Source organism: Podarcis gaigeae (genome assembly GCF_964106915.1).
Source record: "Podarcis gaigeae genome assembly, chromosome: 15".
In the NCBI taxonomy this organism is placed as follows: Eukaryota; Metazoa; Chordata; class Lepidosauria; order Squamata; family Lacertidae; genus Podarcis; species Podarcis gaigeae.
Genome location: NC_139692.1, coordinates 44,416,517 through 44,436,461, shown reverse-complemented (window position 1 = coordinate 44,436,461; position 19,945 = coordinate 44,416,517). Strand labels below are relative to the sequence as shown.

At 48.5% G+C, this 19,945-nt stretch overlaps 2 protein-coding genes across 4 annotated transcripts in view; both read right to left on the bottom strand.

The window, feature by feature from the left end:
- The window catches only part of FLOT2 (flotillin 2), a 27,834-nt gene extending 15,292 nt beyond the window's left edge, over nucleotides 1-12,542 (bottom strand). For 2 of the 3 annotated variants that reach the window (XM_083715225.1, XM_083715226.1), the window contains exons 1-2: nucleotides 12,333-12,482; nucleotides 2,271-2,352 (exon numbers count right to left, since the gene is read on the bottom strand). In XM_083715225.1, coding sequence (XP_083571351.1) covers nucleotides 2,271-2,352; nucleotides 12,333-12,381 — 131 coding nt within the window. In that variant the 5' untranslated portion in view covers nucleotides 12,382-12,482. Of the gene's footprint in view, nucleotides 1-2,270; nucleotides 2,353-12,332 lie in introns of all 3 variants that reach the window. The other variant, XM_083715224.1, reaches the window with a different exon arrangement.
- Nucleotides 12,543-12,919: 377 nt separating this feature from the next.
- On the bottom strand, nucleotides 12,920-19,674 carry LOC310832922 (dehydrogenase/reductase SDR family member 13-like). Its single transcript, XM_083715263.1, has 5 exons — nucleotides 18,959-19,674; nucleotides 18,070-18,188; nucleotides 17,153-17,276; nucleotides 16,140-16,451; nucleotides 12,920-15,673 (listed from the first exon to the last, which is right to left on the bottom strand). Exons 1-5 carry the CDS (start codon nucleotides 19,083-19,085, stop codon nucleotides 15,411-15,413), a joined length of 945 nt encoding a protein of 314 aa, XP_083571389.1. The 5' UTR covers nucleotides 19,086-19,674; the 3' UTR covers nucleotides 12,920-15,410.
- Nucleotides 19,675-19,945: the final 271 nt, after the last annotated feature.

Sequence of the window (19,945 nt, the reverse complement as noted above, 5' to 3'; positions counted from 1 at the left end):
CCCAATTTAGCTAGAAGCGGGTAGAGTTATATTTGGGGGGGGGGGGCGGATTTGATCCAACTTGTTTCGATTCGGCATGTGAAAGAAACCAGTCACTCGTAAGAGGGGCCTGTACCCGTGGATCTCTGTTCTGAGGCCAGTGAGCTGCACAGAGATGCAACGGGAAGCTTCTTCCAAGGTCAAATGATTCTAGTGTGCCTCTTCACTGGGAGAAATTGGAAGGAGGCAACCCCAGAGCGTGGAAACCTCCAGAGCTGCAGCAGGCAGCCTCTTCTCTGAGCTCTAGTTGTTACCTACGTAATGCTGTTTCTAATGGTAAGTTCTGCATGGGCCTAGTGAGGTGAGGTGAGAATATTCTTGAAAATGAGAATATTCTTGAGAATATTCTCTGCTAGAAAATTCTCCAGTTTACAAACTGTAAATTCTAATGTTAGAACCAGTTTTACAATCCACTTTTTAAAAATCTAGTAAATAATAAGTCAAGCTGTGACACTGCCAGTGTAAGTAATGAGTAACGATTTTTTTTAATCCAGTTACATTACTGAGCATTGTGTCATTCACCATTGGCAGTTCTAAAATGTGAGCTACAGAAAACATTTATTTTTTAAGTTTTAAAAATGTTATTCATTTAATTTGATGAACATTTGAATTTGCAAGACTGACATACTGAAATATATTATCATATAATAATACATTTAATGTTACTGGCTTCTTTTTATATGTATGCATATAGTTTTATTTATCAACTATATTAACTAATTATGCCATTTTCAATTATTAAAATGATATCATTTTCAATGCATTAAAATGAATATTCTCCTATTTTAAATGAATTTCTCTAATATTCTCATTAATCAAGAATATTCTCCAAAATATTATTCCTGAGAGTTTAACATCACTACATGGGCCTTGAACAACACTAGTGTGTCCTGGCTTGTGGTTTGGGGGGCATTTGAATCATGTCAAGGTTACAAATTTAAGCTGGTCTCAAGGACAGTTTTCTTTTTTTGCCAAAATGGTCTACAGGAAATGGATCCAAGAAATGGCAGCTCTGTGATGCGAACTACCTAACAAATCAATTTCCTGGCTTATCGGGTGGTGGCGGGAGAAGGAAAGGAACCATGACAGCAAATCAGCGCTCAGATCTGCTGCAGGGTGAATGTGCCTCAAATGTGGCAAGCTTTAAAAATATTAGCAAAATGCCCAACTACCATAATGGAGTGGATCGCTGGGGAAAAGTTCTGGGGGTTGCAGGCCTCAGTGTGTACGAAATAAATCCTTTCCAGCTGAGTTTGGACATTGTAGGTCCCTATACATGTTCCCAGAATAGATATGAGGTCTCTCATTCATTACTTTTATCATTAAGACCAAAGTGCCCCTGAACCAGGGATAGACGTGTGACTAAAGGCACAGTTGACTAGAGGCAACAGACCATCTGTCCCAATGCTGCCCCTTTCACAGTTAAAGGGGGGGGTTGGAAGGGGGCTATTAGTTTAACAGCAAAAAGTGTTTGCATAAAGGTTCTGAACCTCTCTGCCTGAAATCAGTTGCTCCAGAGGCTTTTCACCATTCCTCGCTGGGAAGAGAGAAGGGGCTGCTTCAGGCAGCAGATGGGCATAAGAAGAGTCCTGCGGGATCAGGCCCATGGCCCATCTAGAACAGCATCCTGTTTTCACAGGGGCCAACCAGATTCCAGTAGGAAACCCACAAGCAGAACTCCGGGTGCAAGAACACTCTCCCCTCCTGCTGTTTCCTGCAGCTGGTATTCAGAAGCACGGAAGTGACAGAAGGGCATTGGAAGGGAGAACAGTGTTTGTTCCCCCTGCGGTGGAGAACGATACGCAGGAAGATGCCTTATACTGAGTGAGACAACTGGTCCATCTAGTTCAGTATTGTCTACACTGACCGGTAGACTCTTCCAAGGTTTCAGGCAGAGCGTCTGTCCCATTCCTACCTGGAGTTCCCCAGAACTGAACCTAGGACCCGTTGTCTGCAAAGCGTATGCTCTACCGATGAGCTGTGGGCCTTCCCCAAATATTATCACCCTGTCGCCTGGCCAGCTTTAACCAAGGGGACACTACCTCGCCCTTCGCCCTGCAGCAACTCAACTTAGAGGGAGGGGAGCCCTCGGAAGATGGGGGTCTTCGGGAGTCACGAGGAGCCACTTGATACAGGAGCATGTGGGAAAGCAGCACAGTCACATCTAGCTGGGCCTTGACACAAAGCCGCCTGCCCCCCTCCCCCAGCGATGAGGGTGCTCCCCTCCTTACCTCTGCGTGTCAGAGATGCACCACCAGGCCCAGGCCCAGCCGCCGTAGACATACTGCTTCTCGTCCGACCCGCAGCAACCACCTGCAGAGGAAGCAGAGAGAGAGGGGTTGGGAACGGGCGCTTTATTTCGTCTATAACGCTCCGAAGGATGCCCACCGTTCCAAAGGGGAGGCCTTTCCAGGGCAACCAGCAAAGCAGTGAAAAGCTAAAGGCAATGGTATGCCCAATATGATGGCAGCAGAGCCCAGATATGTCAAACTGCAACAGACCTGTTTAAACCCTGCCTCCATTTCTGTTCCCTTCCATCTGCCTGCGTTTCCAGATTGTAAGCATCTCGTTCTTTGTAAATCGAAAAGGGCGTAAGGAGAGCTTGAGAGCTCAGGCCAATGGACCTGCTAGTCCAGGATCCTGTCCTCACAGTGGTCCAAAGAGATGCCCCGGTGGGAAGTCCGCAAGCAGGACTTGAGCACACCAGAGCCCTCTCCCTTGCTGTCCTAAGATTCTAGTCCTCATGATCATAAATAAAGGAGTGGTTTAATTAGGAAAATAGGAAGCCGCCTTTTCAGAAGCCAACTGGTCCATGGAAGGTGGTGGACTCTCCTTCACTGGAGGTTTTTGAACACAGGTTAGAGGGTCATCTATCAGGAATGCTTTAGCTATGATTCCTGCATTGCAGGGGGTTGGACTAGATGACCTCTGGTGTTCCTTCCAACTATGATTCTATGACACGAGCACCAGAGTTCTCTTCCCTCCTGCAGTTTCCAACAACTGACATTCAGAAGCACTGCAGTCTCCAATTGTGGAGACAGGACACTCATGGCTAACAGCCATCCAGCCCTCTCCTCCATGGATCTGTCCATCCACCTTTTAAAGTCATCCTAGTTTGTGGAAAACATTGTTTTTCACAGTTGAACTACGTACTGTGTGAAGAAGCCCTTTCTTTTCTCTGTCCTGAATCTTTCAACATTCAGCTTCATGGGATGCCCACAAGTTCCAGTCTTATAAGGGAGAAAAGCTCTTCTCTATCTACTTCCTCTCTGCTAGGCATAATTCAATAAAATATAATTGCAAAGGAAGAGTATACATGAGTAGCCAACAGTTGCAGGGAGAAAGTCAGGCAGCCAAAGCTCAGAATTAGCTCAGGCTTGCAAGAGAGGTTGAAAACAGTAACAAAAGGTTTCATTAGCTATGCTCCTCTGCATGCAGAAAATGGGGGAAAAGCTATTGGGTGAAGGTGGAACAGTTCAACACCTACTTTGCCTCTGTCTACACCCAAAAGGAAAGCAGTGCCCAATCTGGGGATAACAGAATAAACAATGGAAGGAGGGAGCTGCAGCCCACGATAGGAAAATAGGTAGTGAGGGAACACCTAGCTACTTTAAATGAATTCAAATCTCCAGGGCCTGATGAGCTGCACCTAATGATACTAAAGGAGCGGGCAGGTATAATCTCAGAGCCTCTTTCTATAATATTTGAGAATTCTTGGGGAATTCTCCCTGTAGATTGGAGGGGGGCAACTGTTGTCTCCATCATCCAGAGAGAGGAGCCATCCCAGTTATAACGGCTGGCCTCCAGGAGCCTCTGGGGCACAGATAATTAAGCAGTCGGTGTGTGACCACTTAGAAAATGGTGCAGCAAGAGTTTCTCACAGACAAGTCATCCAGATAAATTTCTTTCTTTTTTTTAACTTTAAACTTCTCTGTTGGGGGGATGCACAACTGCCTGCAACTACCCTTAATTTTCTCATTGTCTCGGCAGCCATAGGAGACGCTTGCTTTCCACTTTAAAAAATAATAATTAAAAAGCAAGTTCTCAGAACTTCAGAAATAGCCATATGCAGCTTAATGGATAAGAAACAGGAGCAGGTGGGGGCTGGCACCATAGGACACTCCCCCCTCTATCACACACACTCCCACCCAGGCCCAGTGCAATTTCCTGCTGCAGCTGTGCAGGAAAGATTAAATCAGGAGAGGGAGCCAAGAGATCACCTATGACCGAATTGGTGCAGAGCCATTCAGAAGCTCTCCTCCTCCTCCTCTGGCAGGAAGGCAGGGAACTGGGCCAGTTCCCATTCCTCTGCGCGTGACCCACGCCTGTGACTTTCTCAACCTCAGGGCTCTGCCAACTGTGTTTTGCAGCACACCGCCCTCAGCAGACGGCCCCCCACAGCTCAGGAAGATTTTGGAAGCAGAGGAGGAAGGAAGCATTCCGGTCCCTACCCGGCCCAGAAGGAGCTTTTATTAGGTCGTTTGATTGGAAAACGAATATTGTACCCCCCACCCCCCGCCTTTCCACTCCTGCACTTCCGTCAAATCTCCAGCTCCTTGAACGCCTTTGTGAATCAATTCTGCCCAATCGTTCAGATTGATTGCAGTCGTCTCTTAGAGGAAAACCGAAATAAAATATATTCAGAACAAGCAAGGAAACCAACGGCAAACAGTGAACACCCTGTCCCTTCAGAGCTGTTTTTGGCGTTAACACACCCCTCCTTGGGAGATGGCGAGGCACCTGGGTGCTTTAAGAGTCTGAATGCCAATAACCCACCGTGGAATCAGAAGGGGTCTGGAAGAACCAGTAGTTTCAAAGCAAGTCTGCCCGCTCTCAGGGACTGCAGTACCTAGTAAAGGGGACCTAACGGTAAAGGTAAAGAGACCCCTGACCATGAGCTCCAGTCATGGCTGACTCTGGGGTTGCGGCGCTCATCTCGCTTTATTGGCCGAGGGAGCCGGCGTACAGCTTCCGGGTCATGTGGCCAGCAGGACTAAGCCACTTCTGGCGAACCAGAGCAGCACACGGGAACGCCGTTTACCTTCCCACCGGTGTGGTACCTATTTTATCTACTTGAACTTTGATGTGCTTTCAAACAGCTAGGATGGCAGGAGCAGGGACCGAGCAACGGGAGCTCATCCTGTCGCGGGGATTTGAACCACCAACCTTCTGATCGGCAAGTCCTAGGCTCTGTGGTTTAACCTACAGCACCACCCACGTCCCGTGAAAAGGAACCTAGAACTTTCCAAATCCCTGAGAAAAATCCAAAAACTCCAGTGGGCCTCCAAGATGTCGGTGGGAGGGCGCCTGCGGTGCATGAGAGAGGTGCCAGGTTCAATCCCCAGTGGCATCTCCAGGAAGGAGACCCCATGTCTGAAACCCTGGAGAGCTGCTGCTAGTCAGTGTAGGCTATAGTGAGCGAGAGGGACGCATGGCCTAGCTCAAGAGCTACTCAGAAACTGGAGGAATGGAGTCTTACTTTAAGGGATGGCTTGTGCAGCTCAGCGGCAGATCAGCTACAGAAGCTCCAAGGTTCAATCCCCGGTGACATCTCCAGGCAGGGTTGGGAATGGACTCTGCCCGGAACCCTGGAGAGCCACTGCTGCCAGCAAGTGTAGACAACACTGAGGTAGGTGGGCCAAAGGTCTGACTCAAGAGAGGGCAGCTTCCTCTGCTGCTCATTAACCAGGCACTTTCCTTCAGCACCCAGGACTCTGGAGCTCCCCCTGGCTGTTCATTCACTTGCAAAAAAAAAACCCCTCCATTGCCAAATGCAGCCCTGCAGGCAAGAACTTCATCAGCAGGGGATGGGGGCTAGTTCAGAAGGCGAAAGCAGCCAGAATTCAGGTGGACTGGTTATTCCTCCACCCCAAAGCAGAAAATATTGCGGGGGGGGGGGGGGGTGTAGTAGCAAATGATGATGCTATTTTGGGGAGGGGAGGGAGGTGGAGAGGAAAGGAGGACTGGCACTGAGAAAGGCTGGCCAGCCACACCCGCTGCTGTTTTCTTCATTCTGCCTCAGGGAGGTCCCTGCTGGCTGTGTAATCAGATTTGCTCAGATGGAAGGAAAAGTGCAGCCAGCAGGCGAGATCCTGGGAGACAACGTTAGAAACGGAGATATGAAAGCGAGGGGCTAGATGGCACCTTAAACCGAGGTTATGGGCGCAACAACGGAATGTCTAGGTGTACTTTTTAATAACAAGAATACAAAGCTGAAAATGAATGAACTGCAGCTAAAACATTTTGTTCATTTTTCACATGGTCTAGTCCTTCCCCTGCCCACACACCTAATATTCTTAAGTGGGTCTCTTCTCCAGTCTTCAGAGAGTGACTGAAAGCGGGGAGGAAGAAAAAGGTCCTCCTTTCCTTCCACTCCACAGTTTTAACCTGAAATCCTAGGTGCAGTACTGAGCCCAGAGCTCAGGAACCCTCCCCTGGGGACCAAGGGACCACTATGAGCAGATCATCCCAGTTCCTTTGCCATTTTGGAGTACTGATGAGGCGCTCTCTCTCTCTCTCTCTCTCTCTCTCTCTCTCTCTCTCTCTCTCTCCTGTTATTTGTATAAATTAAAAAGGACTTTGCAGCTCGCTCTCTGTTTGTTTTTTAGAGAGTCACACACAAGCACAGCAAGGTCCACAATCACAGAATGTCGACTAACTTCCTTATGGAAAGACATTCTGGATTATTTTTTTTAAATATACCTTTAAATCTGTGAATTTTCACAGGAGAATTATGACTGTGACTCTCACATACGATGAAACACTTGAGACCACGTACATTTTTCTTTATTACAAGCTTATGGGGTCCTTCTTATATCCTTCTCTTTTGTATTGTTTTGTTTTGCAATGTATTTAACTCTCTGTTTCCCTTATCCACTTTATAGTATTTGTACACATTTTCCTGCATTACCAAACTGTACGTGTATATATATATATATATATACACTTTGTGATATATCTCATATACAGTATTGCGATGTTTAGCTGGTCAGATATCGCCCAGCCCCTAGGCCTTATTTCGAAATGCAACTTTGAAACTCTTCTCAAACAGGGTGACAATAAAGGCTTAGTTGTAAACCTACTCATACTAAATTGGCACGGTGGTGGAATCTGGGGCTACACAAGAGAGGAGGGGGGTGACCCGCTTGTGATCTTCCAGAGGTACCTGAACAGCTGCTGGAAAGAACAAAGCATACTCGCTTGATGCAGCAGCAAGGGTTTCACCTCCTGGGTTGAAAATACTACATCTCCTAATTACATGCAGCTTGGTATGTAAAGGAAGCAGAGCAGGGCTTGGAGAGGAAGGTCCCTCCCCCCCCTGCCTAGAGAGCTCTCCCAAACAAGGGTTTGGAGGGGGAGAAGGGAAGCAGAGCAAAACAGAGGCTGCTCCTCCCTCTCTGCTGCTATGTCTTGGCAAAAGGAATCCTGATTCCCGAAAAGATAGCAGCTGTTGGAAAGGAGCCCACCTCTCTCCAGAGAAAGGCTGTTGCACAACGGCCTGTCCTTCCTTACAAGCTAACGGGAATTTTTGCAACAGGCTGCCAGCACAGACGCAAAGTGGGTCACGGGTTCATCCATCTAATCTCATTTAGACGGAGAAATAAAGACAGGCAGTGCTCATGCTGCATCTCTGGGCAACTGCAGGCTGGTGTGCCAGTTTAAGGGCCAGCCAGCAATTTTGGCAAACGGTCCCCTAAGCCACCAGCAGAGGCACAACCCACACCTCAACAAAAGCAGCAAAGCAAACACAGATTGTTTGCTTGGGAGTTAAAATAGAACAAGGCAGCATGAACAGTCCAGCTGCCAGGTTATTGTGGACTTGTCTCGGGGGCTCAACATTCCCTGCAAACATTGGAAAATGCAGGAGACACACTCACTCCACTGCAAGACTTCACGCCACAGGTGGGCTGCAGATTAGTAAGGGGGCCTCAGTTTAAACCTAGTCCAGCCTGCCACAAAAACTAGCTGGGGAAGCCATTCCCTGTGACGGAAGGAAGCAATTATTCCATCCTAATAGGTTAGTTAGGGACGCGGGTGGCGCTGTGGGTAAAACCTCAGTGCCTAGGGCTTGCCGATCGCATGGTCGGCGGTTCGAATCCCCGTGGCGGGGTGGGCTCCCGTTGTTCGGTCCCAGCTCCTGCCCACCTAGCAGTTCGAAAGCACCTCAAAAGTGCAAGTAGATAAATAGGGACCGCTTTATAGCGGGAAGGTAAACAGTGTTTCCGTGTGCTGTGCTGGTGCTAGTTCGTCAGAGCAGCTTCGTCACACTGGCCATGTGACCCGGAAGTGTCTCCGGACAGCGCTGGCCCCCGGCCTTTTAAGTGAGATGGACGCACAACCCTAGAGTCGGACACGACTGGCCCGTACAGGCAGGGGTACCTTTACCTTTTTAATAGGTTAGTTAGTACCTTGTCAGCACTGGGTGAATGCAACTCTCACCCTGATTATGATGCTTTGAGGTAGGATTTAAACAAGCAAAAATCCTCCAGAAATCTTTCCCTGGCAACAGTTCTCCTGGCGCCACGTGCTAGTTAGGTGTAAGTTTTTTATATTCATTTGTTATACCATTGGATTTCTTGAGGAAGAGGTGCTGGGGCCCAGCCCCTGCTGGAAGCCACAGGACTCCCGTAGCGGAGTCATGGGGCCTTATCCAAGATATGGAGCGCCAGGATGTGGTTACTCAAATCAGAGGCATGTTGATTACTTCATGTCCTCATTGCAGAGAGAGGGCAGGGTGGGATGACTCTGGCACTGGAAGAAGGTTCAGGGTTTCAATTTGATTAAGTCTTCTGCTCGCAAGGCTCCAGGCCTCCTGACACGCACAGGAACACAGCCTGCATTCATCTGCTGCTGGACACGGACCAATCCTGCAGTGCTAAGAACGCTTCCCATTTCAAAAAGTGCCCAGAAAGCAGATGGGAAATGCTGTCCAGTAACACCATAGACCCTTGGATCACCATTTTCTCCTATCAAGGGCAAGCTGGCAACACAACTTGCGAGCACAGCCTGCCTGCCTGCCACAAGACTGGGGGAGGAGTGGGGGGAAATCCAGGACTGATCATGTCTCTTGAGGGCTGGTAGCATGCAGACAACAGAAATGTATGCTAATATGCCTGTACAAATTCACACAAGATAACTGGGGTCAGCCTTGTTACTCCTACACTGGAAAATACCAGCTAATAATAGTAATTTAAACAAATACTAATTTTATTATCTAGCTGGGTTTCCCAACCAACCTGGGCAGCTTCCAGCACATATAAAAAGATAACAAAATGTCAAACATTAAAAACTTCCTGATACAGGGCTGCCTTCAGATGTCTTCTAAAAGTTGTGTAGTTCTTTAGCTCCCCTGCATTTGATGGGAGGGCATTCCACAGGGTAGATGCCACTACCGAGAAGCCCCTCTGCCTGGTTCCCTGCAACTTCACTTCTTGCAGGGAGGGAACTGTTATAAGGCCCTTGGAGTTGGATCTCAGTGTCCAGGCTGAATGATGGGGGTGGAGACGCTCCTTCAGGTGTAATGAAGTTTAAGAGGAGTGCAATTATAAAGCATCAAATTAAACAGGTATTTGTACAGGCTAAGGTTTTATCTTCCATGTGAAAGAGGCTACTAGTGGGAAGTTGATGCTCTGTGGGCATATGTGAAATGAGGGAAGCCTCTGGGTCATGAACTCACAGTGCAGCTACTCGACTCTCAGTCCCCACGTCTACAATTTGGGAGAATTGTACTGCTCTACGTTACAGAGCTATTGGGAGGATTACAATGACTACATACATGTGGTTTGAGTGCTCTGGAACATGGTATATAAAATGCTAAAAGCTAATGCTGGTGTATTTCCATCCCACACTGTTCCCGTCCGAAGTCTAGGCAGGGGTGGGGTTCTCCCTGCCTATCAGAACTTCCAAGCAGGCAAGGAAGGACCGTAGCGCAGCAGCAGAGCACCTGCTTTGCCTGGAGAAGGTCCCGGGTTCAATCCCCTGATTCTCCAGTTAAAAACATACCAGGGAGCAGAGAGAGTGGAAGATCCGTAGTTGCCCAAGACCCTGGAAGAGCCGCTGCCAGTCAGAGTAGACAACACAAGGCAGAGGATTAGTGGCTTGACTCAGTAGGCAGATCCTCATCTGCAGAGGTTGGCCATCTGCCAGGGATTCTTTAGCTCTGATTCTTGCATTGCAAGGGGTTGGACTAGATGATCCTTGGGCTCCCTTCCAACTCCACAATTCCGTTATTCCATGTCTGTAACAGGATTAACCTGCACAGCCATCGTTCATGGAAGATACACTCTGCCCATGTTCATGTTATATTCCATATTTTCTTTCCAGACCACTCGAGGCCATTTCCTTCCCAAACAGAAAAAAGTAGGAGGGTGTGGTGGTTATTAAGAGTGCTATGTTTTCCCCAGAATGATTTTCCATCTACTGCAGTAGCTTTGGCTACACTGAGACAGTAATAAAGGGGAGAATGGAGGCTCTCAAGGGAGGTGGAGGCTCCCATCACCAACACACACACACACACACCCTGACTGCTTTTACGAGCTGAACTGGCCTCTTCCAATTGTAATCACAGCAACTCACACCTTTTTCCCCCTGAAAATAACATACTGGGCTACAAATCATGTATTCTGCCTTGGAAATGTGTTCCTGTAAAGCTCAGATACTTGGCAGAGAAAACATTCAGAGGCACCCCCATCCTATTAACTGCATTATCATACCAAAGCGCGGTTATGGAAAATGGTAAGTGGGTTGCAGGATCCTCATGAACCAGGAAGAAAACATTTCAGGAGATGCACAAATACAATCAATCTAAGTTGCATTTTCATACAACTGTTTCCCATCAAGCAAAAGCACCTGCCCACTTTAATATGCCTCAGATGAAAACAGGAAGCATTCAGCACCATTTTCTTAAGAGAAGTTCAAATCACTGAGAAATGGATCCCTAACTAATTTTGCAGTTTGTGTCAGGAGCGGATGGGAGCTTACCTGAATGCAAACCAGCTAATGCTCAGTTCAAGCGCTATAGATCCCATGGCACACATTGCGTCACTGTTGTGATTATTATTCATAAACAAAAAACCCAAGGCCTTATGGGGAGCTCGGTGCTGTACAAGGTGGGTTGTGTGTGTGATATTAATATTAATGCTAATTTCAAATTTCTAAAGAACTGTACACTTTTTTTAATACAGAGACCAAGTGGCAGGGAAAATATGTGTGCATGTTTTCCAGAGACAAAGGCTGTGTTCATTTTTGTTGCAGCAAAACCAACAAATAATCTTATGCCATAATAAGAGTTGTTAGTCTTTAAGGTGCCATAAACAAGACTATTGTGTAGGTCTTGGGTTTGGTTCCCCCCCCCCCCATATTAGGTGGTATATAAATGCCACAAATGGTGTCTCCCTGTGTTAAGAGAGATCTCTGCATACTTTTGTGTTTATGTACATGAGTATATATTTATGGGGGGTGTACAAGAGAGAAATATCTTTGTATATGTAAATAACACTCTTTCTGTTGCTGCAAACATAGCATATATACAATATAAATAAATGTGCACAGGAGAGATGTGATATACCTATATATGCATGATATAGATATCTGTGAATGTGTGCAATACGTGTAAGAGAGATATCAGTGTGTGTCTGTAAGAAAGATGTGTTTGCAATGTGTGTGCAAGCGTAAGAGAGCTCTGTGTGTATGGGCTCTATGCTGTTTGCATAAGCAATCTCTGCGTGTGTTCATAAGAGAAATCCTATGGGTGGGTGCATAAGAGAAATCTCTGTGTAAACGCGTGCTGTGCTGTGCTGTTGGTGCGAGATCCGTGTGTGCTGTCTACCCATCCGTGTGCAGGCGTGGGAAAAATCTACGTGCGCGTGCCCTCTCTGTGCGAGAGACACCTGCGCATTTGTACATGCTGTGCCGTTTGTGTAACAGGGAGATCTCCGTGTGCCTGGGATAGATGCGCGTGTGTGCTTGTGCAAGAGAAATCTCTGCGTACCTGTCTGCTCCCGTGTCAGAGAGCGCTGTGTGCATGCAGGCATGCACGTGTGTGTGTGTGTGGGTCCTATATGTGTCCCCACAGAGGGGAGGGATAAAGCCCCCCCCAGGCCTCACCCAATTCAAGGAGGAAGACCCCCCCCCCGGGAGGGAAGGAGGAAGGAGAACAGCAGGAAGGAAGAAGAGGGCGAGGCAGACCTTCAAGGCAGACGACGAGCTGCGGGGGGAGGGGGGGCCTCAGCGTCCCTCCCCCCCTTGAGGAAAACAAGCCCCCCCCCTCACGCTCCCCCCCATGGTCTCCTTACCTGACACGACGAGGGCCTCGTTGGGCCCCACCGTGTGGCAGTTGCCCATGGCGACTCGACCCAGCCAACGCCAAGCAGCAGCCCGCCCCCTCCCACCGACCACCACGGCGCACGCGCACTGCGCTCCGCCCGATTAACGGGTCGGGGGGAATCTTCGGGAGGAGCGGCAGCGGCGGCACCGCCTCCTTCCTCGGCTCCTCCCCCGCCCCCGAAGGCTCCGCCCACAGGAAGCGCGTCCGAGGGTGGGGGGGGGAGAGCGTGGGCGGGAAAAGGAAAGAGCGGGAAAGGGGAGCGGAGGGAGGAGGAAGAGGGAGAAGCCGCCTCCTCCGCCTTCGCCTCAGGCCGCCATTTTGGGCGGAGGAGGAAAGGGTGAGGGGAGAAAAATAAAAGGATAAAATAAAGTGCCCCCCCATCTTCCTGAGAACACGCGCCCTTTGTGAACACAGGTCGCATTGTTTGGTTTTCGTTATTATGTTACGTGTTTTCGCGTTTTCGCACGAGATCCTCCTGCAGAGAAGGGCAGTGTATAAATTCAATAAACAAAATTATCAGAACTCGAAAAGAAAGTTACTATCCAGACAGGGCATAATAAAAATATAATTTATTGTTGTTGTTGTTGTTGTTAACACACCACACACTCCAGGTCCCAGGTGGGTTACAATCAATCAACGATGGTAAATGGCGTTCTTTTTTATTCTTTTTTAGTAGCCCTTCACCCCAAGGTCCCAGGGTTGGGTACATTTAAAATATAATTTAAAAACAGTTTTAAAAACAGCTTGCCATTGCAGAAGCAAAGCAGGTCCTAAAAACCTACATCTGAATGGTCCTCCTTGTCTTTTAAGGGCATCTTCCCATTTGTCTCCTCTCCCTGCATATATTCTGTGATTAGCAACAGTTTTTCTACCTCCGTTTTTTCAAAAGACCATCCTTGAGACCCCCCCTCAGCCCAACATTGATGCCCCCTCAGCCACTCCAGTCTTGCCCAGCTGGCCTCAAAATTACAGCTGCCACATTATGCTTTCCCCCCACTTGCTAATAAACACATATTTTTATGTGGCAGCTCCTACAATTTGGACTCCAGCCGCCTTTGCTCTTTTTTTAAGTCTCTGCTAAAGACATTTCTGTCTGGGGAAGCCTATCCAGACACACAAACAAGCTGCCATCTGTTTTTATTATTACTAATATTGTTTTAGGTTCTAAAAAAGATTTCACTGATAAATTTGCTGTTTTGTTCTTTTTCTGGTGGTTTAGTCAGGTGGCATATAAACATTGTGGGGAGTGAAGTAATATGTACCTAAATCAAGTTTCATTTTTAACATTTCAGCTTCTGCCACAATCAGCTGCTCTGATAAAAAATGAAAGAATTGAGCTGAGAGTTCTGCATTGCAGGGGGTTGGACTGGATAACCCCGAGGTCCCTTTGATATAGGAATTGGAGACTCCAAGTGTACATTTTTATTATTTTAATAACGTTTCAGTGTTTCGCTTTAATTGCATTTAACCTTTCAGAATGCATTAGACTTGATCTTTGTGTGTTCTGCATTTGTGAATCTTCCTTCTAAGCTACTCTCCTCTCTCTCCTTATCTACTCCTGAAAATCATACTAATGGCAGGAGGATGTTTTAGCACCATAGTGAGAATCAGCTATCCTTGAAGCTATCTGAGACTCAGGAAGAGGATTTTATGATGCTCTTCTCTCTCACTGAAGGCTAAGCTGCCAGGGTAATGCTGGATATCCGATACCTGAAATGGTCAAATGGCCTGGGCACATCAGGGCCACTCCAAAGCAATTGCAGGGGTTAAGATGCCAGTATGAAGCCACACATGCTTTACGTCTCATGACCTGTAATCTTTCCTGACATATGTTTAAGGATGTCTTATGACTCTTGGTTTGCTGTGTTTGAATTACTGAATTGCCTCGGGGCAGACCTCAACTGGCACGTTGAGTCGAGTGAGCTCTGTCCTATTGCAATAGCTATAATAAAACTGGGTCCCTAAATCTGGATGCTGGACTTGGAAATAGTTTCCTTGGTTCTGTGGTTTATGCACAAGGTGGTTGTTCCTCACCTGGGTAACAAACAAGGTGGTGTAGAGGTGAATTCTTAACGCACCTTCTAATTCTATGATATTGCCAAGATGGTGGGTTCTGGAGTTTTGAGACTGGAGGGATACTCAGAAAGTCTTCAGTTGCTGCAGCTCAGTTATAAATGCTACTAAAGCGCTACACTTTAATCCACCTATTAGCAATCCTGGCTTTCATCCTTGCACTTACATTGTATATTGCCTACACTGACTGGCAGCAGGGGCTCTCTCCTGTTTTTCAGACAGGAAGTCTCTCCCAGCCTGAGGATGAAACCTGGGACCTTTCACACGCAAACCAGGTACTCTGTACTAATGCTGTGTGACACAAAATGCCCTTTTTTTACCTGAGAACCTGGAGAGCAGCTGCCAATCAGAGTAGATTGGACTATATGGACGAAGAGTTTTACCTAAGATAAGGTAGCTTCCTTTCCATGTTCCTATCGCACAGCTATATAGATATCACTATGTGTTGATTGGTGCCTTCCATTATTATTGCTGTTTCAGGCATGTGGTGGTTTACAAAAATCGGGTGTCTCCCTTTCTCTGCAACACACGGGAATGCAGGAATCTCAGCTAAAGCTGACAGATGCCACCCAACCTCTGTTTAAATCCGAAACCTTAAATGTCAAGATTGACACACAGGTCTGTTGACACTGCAATGTTTGGAACTATTTCAACAGTGGTTGATGCCATGCTGACTGCTGTTGATGCACTAAGATCAAGATCCCTGCATCTTCCTCGGTGAAAGGCCCAAGGCATCTATCGCCACCTGACGTCTTAAGACACCATCCAAGCCCTATCCACCGGTTGGCTATCATTCAAAGATGCCTCCAGTTTACGAAAATGAGAAATGCTGCTTTGGGACAGTGCTATTTCCCCTTTAGAAACCTGCCATGTGATGCCAGAATTTGAATTAAAAACCTTCCTCGATTTCATGGATGGTTCTGCACAGGCACCTGTTCCATGGAGGTGAGCCCTCTTTGAAAAACACCGCAGCCTAGTTCGCCAGCCCCACCATCCTCTCGCTGACTTCCCAAAGTTTCTTGGCCATGGCGTCATCCCGGGCATGTGGCTTGGGGTCATACAGCCTGCAATCGGCAAAATAGCGCCCGCTGTACTTCTCAATGCCTTCCTCAGTGGCACAGTAGATGGACGTCTGAGCTCCGCTGGTCGTGTCTCGGAAGAAGAGCCAGCAGATGGGGAGGAAAAGAGGCTTCAGCCAGATCGACATGTGACGGAATAATTCAGTGTTAACAAGCCCTGAAAGCAGAAAGATAGGAAAACATCAGTTGCCAGAACTGGATAGAATAAGAAGAGAGCCCAGCTGATGGACCAGACTTCAAAGGGGGTCCATCTAATTTAGTATCCACTTTTCCACTGTGGCCAACCAGATGCCCCTTTTTGCAGAACAGAACAGTAAACAGTCAGGAAAAATAGGAGCTGGGGTCTAATAACATCTAGAGGACCAAAGGAAGCCCATCAGCTTCCTTCTCTTCCACAGTCTCAGTGTTGCCCCTTGTAAATCTCTGCAGGGATAAGGATGAGGATGGGGACAGAACTAGGAGGAGTTGGCTCCACCTGCAATTGACTCTGTCTCTGCCCTTCCCTGGTTCTGGCTCTGTCTATTGTTGGGCTCCTTGCTTTCTGCCCCTCCAGTCCCCCAAGGGCGCCAGACACCACTATAGAGGGTCCCAGGTTGAGGAACGGAGCTGGACCTGCCACTCACCTGGATGGACCGCGTAGCAGGTAACGTTCGTCCCTTCCAGTCGATTGGCGAGCTCCCGGGTGTACAATATATTGGCCAGTTTGCTGTTGCAATACGATTGGAACCCTGCCAAGTGCCCATCCACTGGCTTGTGGATGTTCTGAAAGTCAATCTTCCCAGTTTGATGTGCTTTGGAAGCCACCACCACCACACGGCTGGGTGCACACTGCTTCATCCGCTCCAGGAGGAGGTGGGTCAGAAGGAAATGGCTCAAGTGATTCACCTGGAACACCAAATTGAAGCCATCCTCACTTCGGCTTCCAGACCCGACACCTGCCGGAACACGAAGCTGGATTAAACAGGTGCAACGCGGAGGCAGGCCTTTTCACTGGTGGCGCCAGCCCTGTTGAAATATGAGAGGCCCCCATCACTATCATCTGCTGTCTCTTGAAGACCCACCTGTTTAGGCAAGCATAGTCCATATAAGTTTATTGTTCTAGCCCAGGGGTCAGCAAACCTTTTCAGCAGGGGGCTGGTTCCCTGTCCCTAAGACCTTTGAGAGGCCAGACTATATTTTAGATAAAAGGACACAGCATTCTATGCAAGAGCTCCAGGCAGGCCACACAAATAACCCAGGGATGCATTTTAAATAAAAGGACACATTCTACTCAGGTAAGCCATGCCTCCCCATGACTCTCCCCTCCCTTCTCCACAGCACCGGACGAGCACCGGTGGCTGCTTACCTGTGTCTTGCGAATGGCAGGGGCTGGCGGTGGTGGGAGGATGAGCAGTGTGCGAAAGGGCTCTGGAGAGGGGCTGGCAGCAACAAAGCCCAAATTGAGCCTGCTTACAATGGCAGCTGCTTAAGCGCTAACGCTGCTGCTGCTGGCACCAACAAAGCCCAGCCCACTTCCTCTCAGTCTCCAGAGTTTCATGCAGGGGACATTCCCAGTCCTACCTGGGGATGCCACTGAGGACTGAAAACCTTGGACCTTCTGCATGCAAAGCAGCTGTGCCCCTTCCCCAAATCTCACCTGCATTGTTGATGAGAATGTCAAGGCGGGGCTCAGATTTCAAGAAAGCCGCTGCAAAAGCTCTCACTGACTTGAAGCTGGCCAAGTCCAGGCTCATAAAGAGAACTTCATTGTTCCCACTTTCCTGCAAACATTAATTGGGGGGGGGGGATATGGTGGGGAACAGCATAAAGAATAAGCAATAAAACTACATTCCTAAAACAAATGCAAAATACATAAATCAGTGGATTAGAATAGCAGATCAATGGAGCTTGTTCACCACCACCCCTATCCCAGGAAAAACAGGCAAGAATGGTGCGCGGTGGGAAAACATCCTCCGTGCACCTGCCCAAATGCTATACCACCACTAGGGTAGACTTTTCTAACCTGGTGCCCTTCCAGATCCACTGGACTACAGCTCCCATCAGCCCCAGACAGCTGTGTGATGCTGAGCCTGATGGGAGACTAGGTCCAAAACATCTGGAGAGTGTCAGCTTGGTGAATTATTCTAGAAAGCTAGACCTCCCTCCTGCCAAGGAAGGAAAGGTCAGCTGTTCAGAATTCACTGGAACTCCCTGCTGACTGGTATCAGGCAGGTGCCTTCACTGTACTCTTTTCAGTGCCTGCTAAAAACACTATTGTGTTTTCCTACCTGGAGGTTAGGAAAGTTGATGTGAGTTCCCCCAGTCTACTCTGATTTGTTTATATTTTAAAGTTTTACATTGTTACATTTTTCTTGCTAATAATTTTATTGATTTAGTTTTCTTTGTAAACCACTTTGAGGGTGTGGTTTTTTTTAAACAATCAAATGGGGTATAAATTTTATGAAGTGAATATATTAGGCCACGTTTTTACAGTGGAATTGCTTTGAGAAGTGATTTTAAAATGGAATCACATAAAGGCTGCCCTTTCGAAGGAGGCAGGTGGCAGGTGCTCACCCTCCTGATATCATAGACGGCAGATTCTCCTCGCCTTCTGTCACGGCAAGCCAGGATGACGCGGGCTCCCCTCCGGGCCAGATCCAGAGCCGTTGCCTTTCCAATCCCAGTGTTTCCACCTGGAAAAGTTCAAGGGGAAAGTTTAATTCGCTGGGGGCCTTGGCAGACCGCACAATTTTTCTGGCAATAGTAATGAGCTGTGCTAGATGCTGTATGGTTTTAACTGCATTTTCACTATATCCTTTATTTCTTACAGGTTGCATTTTGTTGCATTATAATTTGATTTCCAGAGAGTTTGGGGTCAGAGGCAGTACATGCTTCTGAATGTCTGTTGCTGGAAACAGCAGGAGGGCAGAGTGGTGGTTGTGCTCAGGGATCTGCTTGCTGGACTAAGTGGGTCCCAGGTCTGACCCAGCTGAAGGCTCTTCTTAAGAGAACTCAGAATGCAATATAATACATACCAATATTGAATGCTATGGATGTGCTGTCTCTCATCTTCCACTACAAACCCTCAGACATGTCACACACCACCTGAATAAAGCTCTGAAGCCCTCTGCCAGATGCTCTTGGACTACAATTCCCAGCATTCCCAATGCTGAGGAAAAATGAGGGGTGGGTGGGCTGGAGTGCAGGCACACTTGGAGAAAGGTCACCGGTGCAACCCTATAATAGGTTTGCTGAGAAACATGCCCCACTGGCGCTCCAGGGAGCTTCCTTCTAAGTCAGCCTGCGCAGGATCGCAGCCGGGGAGATGCGCTCAGTCTAGTCTGACGTTTTTCCGCTGGGATCCCGAAGCAGGAAATCCCGGAGCGGGAGCTCCCGCAGACCCTCTTCGGACGCTCTAACCACTGCACCACGCTGCCCCCCGTCTTCCGGGGGCGATTCTCACCCGTGATCAGCACCGTCTTGCCCCGCAGGCTGGTCTCGTTCTTGCACGTGGCCCCTTTGATGAAGTTGTAATAGAGCAAGGCGTAGAGGCCCAGCGCCAGCCCCGCCAGCGCCTCCGCGGCGGCCATCGCGCGCTTCTTGCGCCCGGAGCGCAAAAGGGAGGAGGAGGAGGGGGCGGCAGCAGCAGCCTAGGCGCGCATCTTGCGCCCGCGATCGCCGGCTCCTCGCACTGCTGGTCGGAGGAAGAAGCGGACGCTGCTGATCCTGCTCCTCCTCGGGAGGCAGGTTCCCAGCAGCCAGACGCGCCCCGGATCCTTCCTCTTTCTCCCGCGGACCCGTGCGCAAAGCTGCGCGCCTGCCGCCCCTTGCGCTCCAAGGCGTGCCAAGAACAGAGCCGGAACCCCTGGCCGCTTGCAGAGATGCGCGTCACGATCAGCGGTATCCCGGACCGTGTAGGGAGTCAGAGCTCCGCCCCATAGCAAAGTCCGCGTCCCTGGCCCCGCCCCACCAGGAGGGTCCAAAGATCCAGGCCGGTCGCCTTGATCCGTTGCTGTCCTTCGTTACGCGCACGTCCCATCCTTGGATAGATGGCACCCGCATGAGTGTAATTTCAGGGGCTCCATGATCACTGCGGATGGTGACAGCAGTCACGAAATTAAAATACGCGTGCTTCTTGGGAGAAAAGCAATGGCAAACCGGGACAGCATCTTAAAAAGCAGAGACACCACCTTGCCGACAAAGGTTCAAGCTCTGGTTTTCCCAGTGATGTATGGAAGTGAGAGCTGGACCATAAAGAAGGCTGATGGCTGAAGAATTGATGCTTTTGAATTCTGGTGCTGGAGGAGACTCTTGAGAGTCCCATGGACTGCAAGAAGATCAAATCTCTCCATTCTGAAGGAAAACAGCCCTGAGTGCTCACTGGAAGGACAGATCGTGAAGCTGAGGCTCCAAGACTTTGGCCACCTCATGAGAAGAGAATCATAGAATC

What these genes read in the sequence shown, in the direction of transcription:
- LOC310832922 (XM_083715263.1), bottom strand. Translation starts at nt 19,085, where the DNA reads ATGGCCGCCGCGGAGGCGCTGGCGGGGCTGGCGCTGGGCCTCTACGCC. An exon ending in CCGTCTATGATATCAGGAGG is followed by an intron (nt 17,277 to 18,069) that starts GTGAGCACCTGC and finishes TAATGTTTGCAG; the next exon opens with GAAAGTGGGAACAATGAAGT. An exon ending in CATTCTCATCAACAATGCAG is followed by an intron (nt 16,452 to 17,152) that starts GTGAGATTTGGG and finishes GTGTTCCGGCAG; the next exon opens with GTGTCGGGTCTGGAAGCCGA.